The 14,801-nt window shown below is 46.2% G+C and overlaps 1 protein-coding gene across 4 annotated transcripts in view; it reads right to left on the minus strand.

Moving 5' to 3' along the window:
• The window catches only part of LOC115167474 (docking protein 4), a 51,513-nt gene that overhangs the window by 16,503 nt on the left and 20,209 nt on the right, over positions 1–14,801 (minus strand). For all 4 annotated transcript variants that reach the window (XM_029721908.1, XM_029721912.1, XM_029721910.1 and 1 more), the window contains exon 2: positions 4,146–4,458. In XM_029721908.1, the coding sequence (XP_029577768.1) occupies positions 4,146–4,211 (66 nt within the window). In that variant the 5' untranslated portion in view covers positions 4,212–4,458. The remainder of the gene's footprint in view (positions 1–4,145; positions 4,459–14,801) is intronic.

Consider the following 14,801-nt stretch of genomic DNA (forward strand, 5'->3'; position numbering starts at 1 on the left):
AAAGTAGCCACCCTTTGCCTTGATGACAGCTTTGCACACTCTTGGCTTTGCACACTCTTCTCTCAACCTGCTTCATGAGGTAGTCACCTGGAATGCATTTCAATTAACAGGTGTGCCTTCTTAAAAGTTAATTTGTGGAATTTCTTTCCTTCTTAATGCGTTTGAGCCAATCAGTTGTGTTGTGACAAGGTAGGGGATATACAGAAGATAGCCCTATTTGGTAAAAGACCAAGTCCATATTATGGCAAGAACAGCTCAAATAAGAAAAGAGAAATGACAGCCCATCATTACTTTAAGACATGAAGGTCAGTCAATGTGGAAAATGTCAAGAACTTCGAAAGTTTCTTCAAGTGCAGTGGCAAAAACCATCAAGCATTCTGATGAAACTGGCCCTCATGAGGACCGCCACATACATGGAAGACCCAGAGTTACCTCTGCTGCAGAAGATAAGTTCATTAGAGTTGCCAGCCTCAGAAATTGCAGCCCAAATACATGCTTCACAGAGTTCAAGTAACAGACACATCTCAACATCAACTGTTCAGAGGAGACTGTGTGAATCAGGCCTTCATGGTCGAATTGCTGCAAAGAAACTACTACTAAAGGACACCAATAAGAAGAAGAGACTTACTTGGGCCAAGAAACACGAGCAATGGCCATTAGATCGGTGGAAATTTGGCCTTTGGTCTGGAGTCCAAATTGGAGATTTTCAGTTCCATCCGCCGTGTCTTTGTGAGACGCAGAGTAGGTGAACGGATGATCTCCGCATGTGTATTTCCCACCCTAAAGCATGGAGGAGGAGGTGTGATGGTGTGGGGGTGCTTTGCTGGTGACACTGTCTGTGATTTATTTAGAATTCAAGGCACACTTAACCAGCATGGCTACCACAGCATTCTGCAGTGATATGCCATCCCATCTGGTTTGGGCTTAGGGGGACTATCGTTTGTTTTTCAACAAGACAATGACCCAGCATACCTCCAGGCTGCGCAAGGGCTATTTTACCAAGAAGGAGAGTGATGGAGTGCTGCATCAGATGACCTGGACTCCACAATCCCCCGACCTCAACCAAATTGAGATGTTTTGGGATGAGTCGGACCTCAGATTGAAGGAAAAGCAGCCAACAAGTGCTCAGCATACGTGGGAACTCCTTCAAGACTGTTGGAAAAGCATTCCAGGTGAAGATGGTTGAGAGAATGGCAAGAGTGTGCAAAGCTCTCATCAAGGCAAAGGGTGGCTACTTTGAAGAATCTCAAATATAAAATATTTGGTTACTACATGATTCCATTTGTGTTATTTCATAGTTTTGATGTCTTCACTATTATTCTACAATGTAGAAAATAGTACAAAGAAAGAAAAACCCTTGAATGAGTAGGTGTGTCCAAACTTTTGACTGGTACTGTATATTTTCATAGCTTGAATCTGTGTAGGCATGTGGCATGCTTACATGCCTTTTGATATGCATGTGGTATGCTTACATGCTTTTTGGTATGCACATATGATAGTAGTGTAGTGGGAAGACATAACAAAAGTCAGAAAGCAGACTGGCTGCAGCAAACAGCCATTAGACAGCTTCTGGGGGCTGGACTATCACACCCAGGTCCAGCTCTACCTCCTATAGGACCATCAGCTGTCAATCACAGCCTTTTACCATGCTCTCCTCTCACTGACACACAGATGTACACTCAGAAAACACAGAGAGGAATGTTCTCCCCCCCCAAACCACAAGGCTTAATAAAATATAAACTACAATATCAGGGAATTGTTTCAGAGATGAAAGCCAGAGCACCAACTGGACCATAGTCCTCAGAAGTCCTCAATCAGGCGTGGGAGTTGTTGGGCGGCTGTCCACTGAAGCTAGCGTTAAAACAGCTAACAGAACACAGGCTTTGTTTCCACCGCTAATGCGGACTCACACGTTACATAGCGGCACTGGAGGATAAGCAGGAATACGGCTGTAAATAGCATTAGCGCCACATAAGCGGGAGTTTATGACATTGTGTTGCTATTCCGCGCAGTCATAATACAGAACAGCTGGGGGGGGGGGGGGATCTACTTAAAACAATGACAGGGTGAAGGCCTCTGATTTCACTTTGTGTGCTCACTGCAAGGAGATGCAGCAAGATGGAGAAGAACATAGAGGGAGATGATGAATGGTAAAAAAATAAAGAAAAGAGATAAAGGCAGAAATGAAGGAGAAAATAAGGCGTGAAAAAAAACATGCAGTGACAAGATTCCAGAGAGAGAGAGAGAAAGAGAGAGACACAGCGAGAGACAGACCGAGAGAGACAGAGAGACAGAGAGAAAGTGAACAGAGAGAGGAGGGTGTAAAACCAAACTCAGGTAATCCACTGCTTGCCTTCCCCCGGGGAGCTGTGTCACAACCCCCACGCTACCATGGTAACCACAATCCTGCTGAGTGCACACTTCCTAGCGACTCCGCCACAGAGGCACGAAGGGGAGAGAGAGAGAAAACGAGGCAGGGAGGACATAGAGAGTGACAAGCCTAACTACCGTGGGGGTGCTCTCCCGAGGTCAGAAACCCAAGACCCTGCCTCCTGTAATAATTACAGTCACAGAAGGGATGAGACTTCATGCCACGGAGACAGAGATAGAAAGCGCTGGAGGGACGGACGCGGTTCATTGTACAGGGTTAGCAGGGCTGGGGTATGCTGAAGAAGGGATTGTGTGGGTGGAAGAGGTGGTGGAACAGTAGATATGGTTAGGGGACAGAAGAGAGGAGTTAGCCTGATGGTCTCTTTGGGACACACCGACAAGGCTCCAAGTCACGATCAACATGTATGCACACCACAATAAGAGATACTGGGCCAAAACCAGCTGAGAGAGGAACCAGTGTGTCTGTGTTGTGTGTGTGTGTGTGTGTGTGTGTGTGTGTGTGTGTGTGTGTGTGTGTGTGTGTGTGTGTGTGTGTGTGTGTCTGTGGTGTGTGTGTGTGTGTGTGTCTGTGGTGTGTGTGTGTGTGTGTGTAGCATATCAAATCCAGCCTAGAGGGGGGGGTGCACAGCTGTAAATCCACTGTCTCCTCTGGGTAGGTAGAGAGATACAGACATGGTTAATCTCTCCTCAGAGCTACCGTGTCTGTAACTGAGTCTGCGCATCACAGAGGACGGCCACATCACACCGACACTAAGCCCGTGTCTTTACCCCGGAGCACAGCAACACAGCCACGGGATTAAACTACCACTGCACAAACTACCAGCCACACAGAGAACAGCCCTGCCGTGCAGATCTAACCCTTCTTTCACCAGGCGGTGTCCTCACCAGACGGTATACCTTCCTCGTCTGATGAGGGCACTTTCTCACAGAACAGGTTGAAGCCAGTTCATTATTTCACAGACACACAACGTGTCAGTCTCCTTCCGATAACGCCTGGACTTGACATCGTCTGGCTTGACGCCGACACGGGCAAAACAGTACCGCGAAATGAGGGAAACCAAAAACGAGCCATTTAAGAAGAATTTTATCCCGAAAAGAAAAATGGGGGGGGGGGCATTATTGAAACCACTGAACATCCTCTACGGCTTCAAGGAGAATCAATACAACTAAAGCAGATAAATTGTTCTCGACTGTCGTTATGATGACTGTAGAAATACTGGAGGCTAAAATGTCAAATGTAATCAGGCAGTCTGTGCCATACTGACTAATATTCATAAGTGTATAATTAAAACATTTCATTTGTGTTCATTGACATATAATTCATCTGACTCATCCCCCAAAGACTAATTCCAACAACCAGATGTACGTCATTCAGTTCTGACTCATAAGCATTAGCATACTTCATTACCATACATGAGGTTCATATTCATGGCTTGAAGCAGAGGTGAAGAGAAAATGTATGAATACATCAACCCCAAAACTTCTTTCATTTTCTCTTTCGTGAGACACAGACAGTTGTTTTGTATCATCTTTTGTTTTGTTTAAAAAAAATGATCTTTATCTTTCCCTTGGGCAGACATGGAAAAAGCATACACAAGTAGACAATCGCACGAGCACACACACACACACACACACACACACACACACACACACACACACACACACACACACACACACACACACACACACACACACAACCCCCTCGCAAAGGACAGAGACTCCCAAAAGACCCCGAGTTAAGGCCTCCAACTCACCCCCAGTTTCCTGCTACGCATGCGGACGTATCCCTGCTTGACGATGTCGTTGAAGTTGGAGGCCATCTCTGTGGGAGCTGGGACCTGATGGGGCCTACTGAGGCTAGCATCCAGTCCTTCTGTCCTGCAGTCCAGCGCTGCACCTAACCCCCCCCCCTCCTCCTCCTCCTCCCCTCCTCTTTCCCTCTTAAGTCCTGGGGTTACCTTCTCCCTCTATATCAGCCAAATCTTCCTTTTCAGATCCTGTTGCCCTCAGACTGCCCTCACTCCTCTATTGCGGCTCGTTGTCCCCATCATCCGTTCGTTGCAGTCCCTAAAGAAAGAGAGAAGGAGGAGAAGAAACAGGGGATCTATTATTCATTAAAGTGGCAGGAGAGAATGGTAGTGGCTTGCAGACACATGAAACATTATTCTCCATTATTCATTGCTTTGGCAGACACCATTATTGAGGGCAAGTAGGTGGCATGGCTTCTGTGACACATCATTATGTATAGTGTACAGCGCAGCCTCTGTCTCGGAGCTACTGGAAGTACCATTAGAACGAGCTTGGAAAGAGAGGCTCTTCCGGAGGCCATCCTTCCCAGTCAAGCAAGAAGAAAACATCAGAGTAATGAGGAGAAACTCGTTTTGAGTTCAGCCGGACAGCTGTTCGTCATTGCTTCTAATGCTTTTCTGAAAAATCACAAAAGCTACTTCAATAACAACTGAAATCAGAAGAATGTTGGTTGGTTTGACCCAGTATTGAGAGCAGCCATGTGATATGCAGAGCTCGACAGTGAGGGAGATGGGTTGAGGGGGAACTGTAGTTCCAATGGCATCAATGCCCCTATTCAGACATTCAAAACACACACTTGCACACTCACACGTAGAGATGCAATTTAAGCATGCACACAAAGACACGCACAGACACATCACAAACACCATTGGGGGCATTGCAGAGTGAGACAGACAGGCAGACAGAGTATCTCCTGTGACCACGATGCCATCGTCGGTGTTCTGCTCTAGTGGTGCGCGGGTAAGCGGTTTGTTCGCCCGCACCCACCCGCAATTGCTAATAACCCATCTGCAACTACACCGACTATATGTGATAAAGTGAAAATCCGAGGGCCGTACCCCACCCTAACTCGCTAATATCGAATATGCGCTATAGGCTAATCAGATTGGGTGAAAATAAAATTTGACAGGGGGCGTAGGATTTTATTTGCCTGATTTAGATTATGTTTCTGCTTATAATTTCCGACATTTTGGTAGGCTATTTAGTCAAACTGTCTATAATGACATGCATGCAGCTTCTCTCCTGTCATTATAGAATAATGCCATAAATCAATAGAATGAAATTTCTCTGTCATCTCAAAATAATTTAAAAAGGAACGATTTTCTGTGCAACAAAAAAAAATGTCCAAATGACATCAGTTTGACCGGTTGTAAGGAAATAGAAGCTGTGAAAATGACCCAACATGTTTCTGATCAGATTTCAGTTCGGCTTGGATTCATATTTTATGTGGTTGAAATAATATCAGCTTTTATGATGCTGATAAAGACAGCACCTCTACAGACGGCATCTAATTGCTCATTCACATTCTCTCAAGATGCTGAAAGAAAGAAATCATATTTCTCCACTCCTGTTCCCGAATAGTAATTTAGCCTACATTTGGTGTATCATTTTACTACAAGAAATGCTTAATATTATGGCTGTGAGAGGTTATAGACCTACAGTCAGTGTCCAGACAGTTTCCATTTAACCCATCAGAACAGCAGGCTACCAGTTCCCTTGACGTGCCATTCAAAGTCCCCATCTTGTGACTGTCAATTTGTATAACACCTCACAATCACCACACATAACACTGCCGTTATCCTCTTTTACCACTTCAACAAATCTTTCCCAAACATTTACTTTTCTGGCCCTCCCTTCTCTTCATTTTCAACTATCCCTTTCACAGCTTTTCTCTATTGAATTAAAACTCGGACATTGTCCTTTTTGCCTCCGTGGATCGACTTTTAACTTTTTCTGCCCGTTCCCAAAAGCGTTTGGCGATTGCCGGGTAGGCTGTTTGGCGCGCGTACAGTTAGATCCTGAAGTTTAGGCTTACGCGCTAACGCCAGATCGCCTAAAATACTGAAAGAAAAACCTCAGTGTAGCCTATACATCGCACGATAATTATATATGGATTTGTTTCGTCTTGATTCAACCCGCCGGCCCGCCACCCTTCATCCACACAATATTTAATGATCCTAAACACACCCGCCCAGCGGATATAACCGCGGGGACTGCGGGTTATAAGTCAACCCACGCATCGCATCACTATGCTGCTCGCTGGGGGCAGAAATCAGTGTGGTGCATCTTCTCCCTGAGGAACTGGCGCTAAATCTCCCTGACTACGGTGGAACAGAGACATTAAACTTTAACAAGGACCTCATTAACCAGGACAGAGCCAGGCTAATCGCTCACAGCACTGTTAGTTTAGAGAAGTGGCTCACACACAGGGGAGGGGGCTAACACACACACACACACACACACACACACCTTACAGACAGAATAAACACACACACACACACCTTACAGACAGAATAGACACACACACACACACACACACACCTTACAGACAGAATAGACACACACACACACACACACACACACACACACACCTTACAGACAGAATAGACATACACACACACACACACACACACACACACACACACACACACACACCTTACAGACAGAATAGACACACACACACACACACACACACACACACACCTTACAGACAGAATAGACACACACACACACACACCTTACAGACAGAATAGACACACACACACACCTTACAGACAGAAGACACACACACACACACACACACACACTTTACAGACAGAAGACACACACACACACACACACACACCTTACAGACAGAATAGACACACACACACACACACACACACACCTTACAGACAGAATAGACACACACACACACACATCCAACATATAGAGCTAAACATCTGCAGACTGGCTCCACTTTGGCCCTCTGGGACTGCTCGTGTCACCATGGTGGGTAACCTAGCTTGCCAGGCTCATAACAGCATTCTAAGAAAGTGGTACCTGGCAAAAACACACAGCTGGGAACAAGAATATATGTCGGCTGAGCAGAGGATCCTTATGTGGATGGGATTGGCTCAATCTTAGCATAGTGGGAGTGCTTGAGACACAGTTGATGTGCCATTATATCTTGGAGCACAATTGGAAAGCGATTAAATCCCATGAAAGCTATTCAAATGAGACAAAACGTGCACCCCGGTGAGATAAAAATAACTCCCAGGGTGATGCTTAGTTAAGCAGAGCTTCAATAGTGTACGTACGGAGGTGATTGCGGAATCAGGAGGATTGCACAACTCTACACATTGCACATGCTGTATTACAGATCTATTCACCTATTACAAACAACATCCATGGTCAGCAATGAATAACCTGGACAACAGGGATTGCTGTCTGCAGCCAGAGGTGGGCTGGTGTGCGAAGAAGATCAATAAAGAGTGCAAGGGCGCACACAACGGAGGATCAGCTTGTCAAAACCCAACGTAAAAAAAAAAAAAAGGACATGCCATTGATTCTGATCCTGCGCTGACCGATTCTGTGTTAGCCTTTACAATGAAACACCACGGCCCCGTTCCTCCTCTACCCCCTCCGCCCCATAATCATTGAGATGTGCTGATTTACCTTTTTTTTCTCACGATCAATACACATCAGCAGCTTTTCCCCCCTGAGACGGACAGTAAACGGCCCGCGGGTGATGTATCACCGAGCAACACATTAGTATTGATATACGTTCAGTGTGTGGAGAACACATTGTCCCTACAGAAACAAAGCCTTATCACGCCGTGTGTCAGCACAGGAAACCGCTCCATTGTACTCTGCTTGTTTTACACGATGGAGCATCGCCACTAGGCCGGCACAGAGCCGGGAGTGGGATTCTAGGGACAGACAGACAGACAGACAGACAGACAGACAGACAGTATCGTCATAACGTGTGTTTACGATAGAGGGGAACGCAGGAGTGTCTGTCGGGACCAAGGTGCCGTGGATGGTAATAGGCAGATAATGAATTCAGAGATTAGCGAATCCCACTTCGCTCCTCTCCCAGCGAACCAGGAACAAACAGCTTGTTAAAGAAGGACGTGAGGTGAGACGGCGTGGGTAACAGTGTTTTTAACGAAGGCGAGGCAGGAACACCTGTTCCGGCTGTAAGTGTAGGTTGAGACAAAAGGCTGCAGACAGGCCCGTCTCTGGGAACAGAGCGACTCGATAACAAGCGGCTTTGAGGAGGGCCTTTCGGGCGTCGTCTGTTCTCCACTTCCCTTAGAGGACAAGCTAGATCACACAGCTGGCTGATAAACCTCTCAGCCACACATTTAGAGAGGAACCTGGAGTTCCAGTGTATGCCAATGACTATAAAGCACAATGTGTCAGGACTACAAATTAAGAAGGAGAATGTTGCTATGGAAAATAAGCACATTTCAGAGGGTTAAAAAAAAAAAAAAAACTTTTCAGTACATCCACTGTAACCATGGGAACCTAAACACGTCTCCCCAAAAGGCCTGTCTGCGCTACGGGAGAAGAGAGGAGACAATGTAAAGCTCCCTGACAGAGAGAGAGCAGAGATATGCCATGCTCGGAATAACAACAGGGAACTGTGTCTGTGAGCTTGATCTCATATCTCATTCACTATCACCGAGTCATTAAAAAAGGGGCAAATCATATCAGAAGTCAATTGCCAACGGAATAATTGTCCACATCAGTCACGCAAAATCTACCGTGACTGATCTGTGAATGTTGTTTTACTAGATCGTTTTTTTCCCTCCAATATTGTCATCTTTGAAAAAACCAAGGTGAGGCTAGCCAATGTTCACAACAACAACAAAAATTCCGTCGCTGAAATTTCAGGTCTGCTAAACAAACAAACGTGAACATTGTGAAAATTCTGTGCAACTTCTGGGGCGTTTACTGTGAACACTGTTTGTACACGCTTTAAGTTACAGTTATAACAGTGGCCAAGTACGCTATCTTGGCTATTTGATCATAATGTACCATTAAAAACAACGGAGAAAATGCATCCCGTAACATTTTAACATGGAAATAGCTGTTATATCATTCCGCCTACAGTAGCAGCCAATGTGTGGTGTTCAATGTAGGCCTACATTACAAGAGACTTTTGAAAAAAACATGCAGGGCTTGACATTAACCTGTTTATCAACTTGTCCTTCAGACAAGGAGGTGACTGAAAATGTGTTGTGTGGTTTGATGCAAGAAACCACTTTACAAAATACAACTCATTATTATTCCCATACCATTATAACAGAGAATCAGACAAATTATGCTGCCCTCTTCCTATTGGCTACTTAACTTATTCAAGCCTGTCTCAAAATAGAACACCGCCCCTTTAAAAAGCTCTTTACCTGACTTGCTTTCAAAGATGTCTAGAAATGACCACGTTTTGTGCTCTCATAGGAAGCAACCACTCCCCCATTATTGACTAGAACTGAGCTATAACTGGGATAATACCTCACTAACTAGCAAAGAATATGAACAAATGTCCACAGGTGGCTGGTTACATGCAGCTCTCGCTTTGATCTCAAAACAAGCGCATCTACTCACGCTGTAAACACAGTCCAGCTCAGTATGGGCCCGAGTCATGCCTTTAAATGCAACAGAATCCTACTCCAATGTGCTCTTCCTACAAGAACATCTCTTGCATAGTTCATTTTGTTTCAGGACGTTGCATTGAAAGTGGCGTTGATTCGAGCACAATTCGCACAGTAGTGTTAACTAAAGGGGAAAACTACAAACGTGAGTGAAGTTCAATCTGATGCGTCTCTGCGCGGGCTGAAATGTCTTCTGCGAGGCAGTCCCGGGGGAGCTTTGAGGGAACAACGAGGCCAACTCTACCGTATGGCTGTCTTGAAAGGCACTTTCCTCTCTTCACTTCTCACCTGATGACTGACCCTACCTGCTCCCTCTCTCCTCTCTGCATTGTATTGTCGATGTCAGAGTTCGATACGGATCCCACTCCGCCCTGTTGCTGGAAGATGGATTGAACCACACACACACAGAGAGAGAGAAAGAGCCAGCAGGTACATGGACCTCCTGACCTGTTGAGATGTGAGGGAGGTGTGGTAGCTAGAGGCAGGGAGGTGTGTTAAACCACAGATCATCCATTATGCATATATTGACCAGATACTCAAGAGGCTGCTCTAACAATGAAAATAAAATGTCTTCAAAAATGGAAGGCAGTCGGGAGGAGGCAGGCGGGACCATTCTAGCCAATGAGACGGCAGATACCCGTGTGAGCAACAGGCACAACTTCGATATGAAGTGGTTTTCTTTTTCAAAGTCACCTGTCCTACTTCTATCAGTACACTCGTAAAAACCTAAGCATTACACAACTTCCGTTCGCTCAAATAAGCCACACGTAGCAAATAAGCTATTCATTTATTTTTTTTGCTAACCAAATACTACACTCTCATTGACCTCCATACAAAAACACCTCGTTTGGTGAGCGGGGGGGAAAAACGAAGAACAAAAAAACACCACCTGCAGGAGAAGATAGATTTTGGGCCCAGTTATTCCTCTCGCTTTGCCGCAATCCTCTCTGGTGAAACACCTATCGGTGCTCCTATCACCATACAACGAGCCTATCAGCATACAGTGCTGAATCCCTCGCAGCCAATCGTTTGCCGGGGCTGGCATGGATAAAAGGTCACACACTGGTAGAATATTATACAAGAAACTCACTGGAGTCTACAGTCAAGTAATAGACACTGCACATATCTGACATCTGTATTCAGGCAACGGGAGTCTTAGGCAGGGCAGAGAATGCAGGAGAGCTGATTAGCTGGCAGGAGGAGGAGAGAATGCAGGACGTTTGTGTTTGCTGGAGGCTAAATGTGTCTAGGCAAAGAGGCCTGTGTCAGTTTGAGTTCTTATGAGCGAGGGCATGTTTATTGCGGTACCGCCTGAGATAGCTTGAGGCTAAGAGGCAGATTGTGTTAGAGAGCCTTGGCTAACTGGAGTCGAGCGGAATAGGGGGAGTTAGTAGCAGGATACAGAATGGAACCTAATGTGGAAGAGGGAGTGACTACACCATCCTCATGACATTGGTTGTAGTTACAGACAGACGCCTCAGCATCTGTACTCCAACAGACAGACCTTCTGTGTGTGTGCCTCCGCGCGTGCGTGTGTGTGTGCATGCGGGCATGTGTGTGCCTCCGTGTGTACATGTGAGCATGCATGTGTGTGTGTGTGTATATGAGTTAACAGCTGAGCTGTAGAGCAGCGAAGCAGCTCTCCCTGCAATGTGTACCAGTTGGAACTGCTGTCTGGTGAATCCAATCCCCCGTGTCCCCTCTCTCAGCTGTGCCCATCTCAGCCTAATCAAATCCCCAGAGCACCAGGTGTGCCCAGGGCAGGTTAATCTAATGCCAGGTGTGCCCATCTCAGCTGAATTAGATCATGCTACATTAGGCGCAAGACAGATCCAGATATGTCATCTTCTCTCTGGGAGGGAGGGAGGGAGGGAGGGAGGGAGGGAGGGAGGGAGGGAGGGAGGGAGGGAGGGAGGGAGGGAGGGGGGGGACGGAGAGCAACAAAAAAAGAGATTGCGACAGAAAAAGGGTTGATTGTCAGTGTCAGGTCAATTTCATGAGCCACTTCACTTCCATTCCCTTGGAGAGGTTAGTGAGGTGAAAAGAATGGAGCATTCCAGCCATCGATCAGGTGGGGAAGGGAAGGAGAGAGAGCAGATCGACTACAGTGTAATGCTATGAGTGTGGCCGTGTGTGTGTGTGTGTGTGTGTGTGTGTGCGCACGTCTTCATAGGGTTAATAACTTCGGCTCTGTGAGCTTGACAGATTTGCTCTGTGGTGTTCAACAGCTTCAACTTGGAGAGGACGGCATCCATTTAGGGGGCGACGAAAAAGACCCAAGAGCTTCATGTTCTCTCTCGTTCTGACTTCCTCTTCACCCACACGTCAATGTCACCCATCGCTCTCCTTTCACCATTGATTATACAGTATGTCTATCTCTGTTTTTACCTCTATGTCACTCAAGTCTATTCTATAAATGGGACCTTTATAATAATGAGTCATCCTCCACCCTCCACAATCTGAGGGCATCATGTGACAGCCATTCACCAGGAGAGAGGCTTTGCATGCTGGGGTGGCATCCTCCCCACGGAGCAGACGGCTGTCTAACACACAGGGGGCAACAAGCAGCTGGTACACAAGATGGTAGAGGAGGTACCAGCCAAGAGGGAGGATCAACTGGTAAAAATACCAATGAATGTTACATTAAATGAGGGAGAAAAGATGGAGGAAAAGATGGGTACAGACAGACAGACAGACAGACAGACAGACAGACAGACAGACAGACAGACAGACAGACAGACAGACAGACAGACAGACAGACAGACAGACATCTCAGGAAGAGGGCAAATGGTAAATTCCACTTGTGAAGGTTAGTGAGTCATTGCTGTTGCTCCAGTAAGAGCCAGTGTTTAAGGGCTCATCGGGCTCACTCCGCCATCTTGATATCATCAATGGAGTCAATAGAACACCCAAGACAAGTACGTCACTAAAGTCTCACAAGAGAAACTCTTTCAACCTGCCAAAATCTCTGTATCTCATGAGCTTTCTTCAGACTCTGTGCAGTTTCTTCAGACTACCAGTATTACTCCTTGTCCACACACTCACACACACACATAAACACACACCAATTATTATTTGACTCCACAAACAGACCCCCTGGGAAGAGACCTGGGAAAAGGCCCAGGGAACGCCACCCCCCTCCGTCTACTCCCTCCATCTCTCCCCTCACTTAATGAGGACAGGCAGACTGCTGTGAAGAAGGGATGAGGTCAGGGGAGGATGTGGGCAGGAAAAAGGACAGAGAAAACAAAGATGGAGAGAAGGAGGATAAAAAAGGAAGAGAGGTGCTCCTTGGGGTGACAATAGGCAGCTCTGTCACAGTAATGGCTAACGAAATGCCACACCAGGTTTCAGTGCTCGTTTCATTCTTCTTTTCCTCCGTTGAGTCTGACACATACACCTTCAACTGTCTTTAAAAACAGGGAAGCGGAAAAAGGACATTCGTACCATGTGACCGTCTGGGGAATGGATCCGTGTGTTGATACAAGGCTGGCTAAAACGATTGACAGAGGACATGACAGAGACTTGACATCGAATGGCTGGTCTGGACATTGTCCTGGGACCGTTATTCGAAGAGAAACTATGGTCGATCTGAAATCAGCACGGGGTCACATAACGACCCCGTGCCAAAAGCAGACCACCAGATCAACCGTGGACCGGGACCTGCGCTAATTAAGTTTAGCCAATCACGGGACATTAACACAATTGATCCCCCGCCTATGCAAGATTAGAATCATTCATCATTGATCAAGAATCAATTGCCTCACTCTATTTGGAATTGAACGCTGCCCGTTTTCAACATGTGTAATAGAACTGCCAGTGGCTGTGCGTCTGGAGGTCATTGTAGGATTCAGTGTCCAATTCAATCACAAAGCCAGCCTGCCCCCCTTGGGATCCAGAGAGCCAATGAAAGGTGGATGTAGAAGTGAGAATCGATGAATGCACAGCAGTTTATTAAACTAGCATTTTACGCTCTGGTATGATATCGACGGACAAACGGGAGCACGGTATTAAGTTAGGCTGGCTGCTCATTCGACAGGAGCCAGGGAATTGGCAATGCAAAGCACTTTCCACAGAGAAATGTTTCAAAAAAAATATAGACTCCATTTTATGGTATCAACTATTGGTTTGACTGAACAATAACTTGAAAATGGAACCCAGGGAGACAAAAACAGGCAGACAGGCAAACAACAGAAAGTCAAATAAAAGACTGCTCGTTGTGCCAAAGGGCTCAGGGACAAGGACAAGGTTGAGGGGAATACAAGCAGCCTAGGACTGCATTTGGAACGACAGTGGGGAAGGATGAGAGAAAGAGAAAAAGAGAGAGAGGGCAAGGTGCATTCCACCCTTTTGTTCCGCATGTCGTCCACTTGGCCATTTTGTGGCGAAGGACGTTTGATGGCGCTTTCGTGACGGGGAGTTTTCTGTCGGCCTGGAGCTTTTTGTCCCCACTGTCAGCACAGAGAGAATTACCTGCAGTCGCAGCGCTGACCTGGACACCGATAAAGCGCGATGAGGACAGAGAGAAAGGGGGAACATGGAAAGAAGAGACAATGACGTCTTTGCGGATATAATTATGGTAATGTCCAGACATGTTATTTGGTGTGATTTGTTTTTGATTATGTATTTCTTTTTCTTTCTTTTTGTTTTCATCTAGAGACGGGTGTGGGAAAATTAGCGTGCGCTAGAAACACCAGTGCAATGCGTTCGGACGATTGTTTGTTCAATGTGTCAATGTGTTTGTAATTGTCCCTATCCAAATAAACTAGACAAAAAGGACAAAAATCACACAAAGTGAAGAAAGAAGACTCAGCTGGCCTCGTGATTGGTTGATTGAATTTCCCCCATTTCTCTGGCTGGCTGCAGTGAGTCAATAATGGCTCCTGCCACCCCTACTGCCGAGTCAACTGATATCGTGTGGACTGTGTGGACGCGTGCGAGTGTGTCGTCTCACAGTGTATC

Source organism: Salmo trutta, chromosome 29 (genome assembly GCF_901001165.1).
Source record: "Salmo trutta chromosome 29, fSalTru1.1, whole genome shotgun sequence".
NCBI classification, from domain to species: domain Eukaryota; kingdom Metazoa; phylum Chordata; class Actinopteri; order Salmoniformes; family Salmonidae; genus Salmo; species Salmo trutta.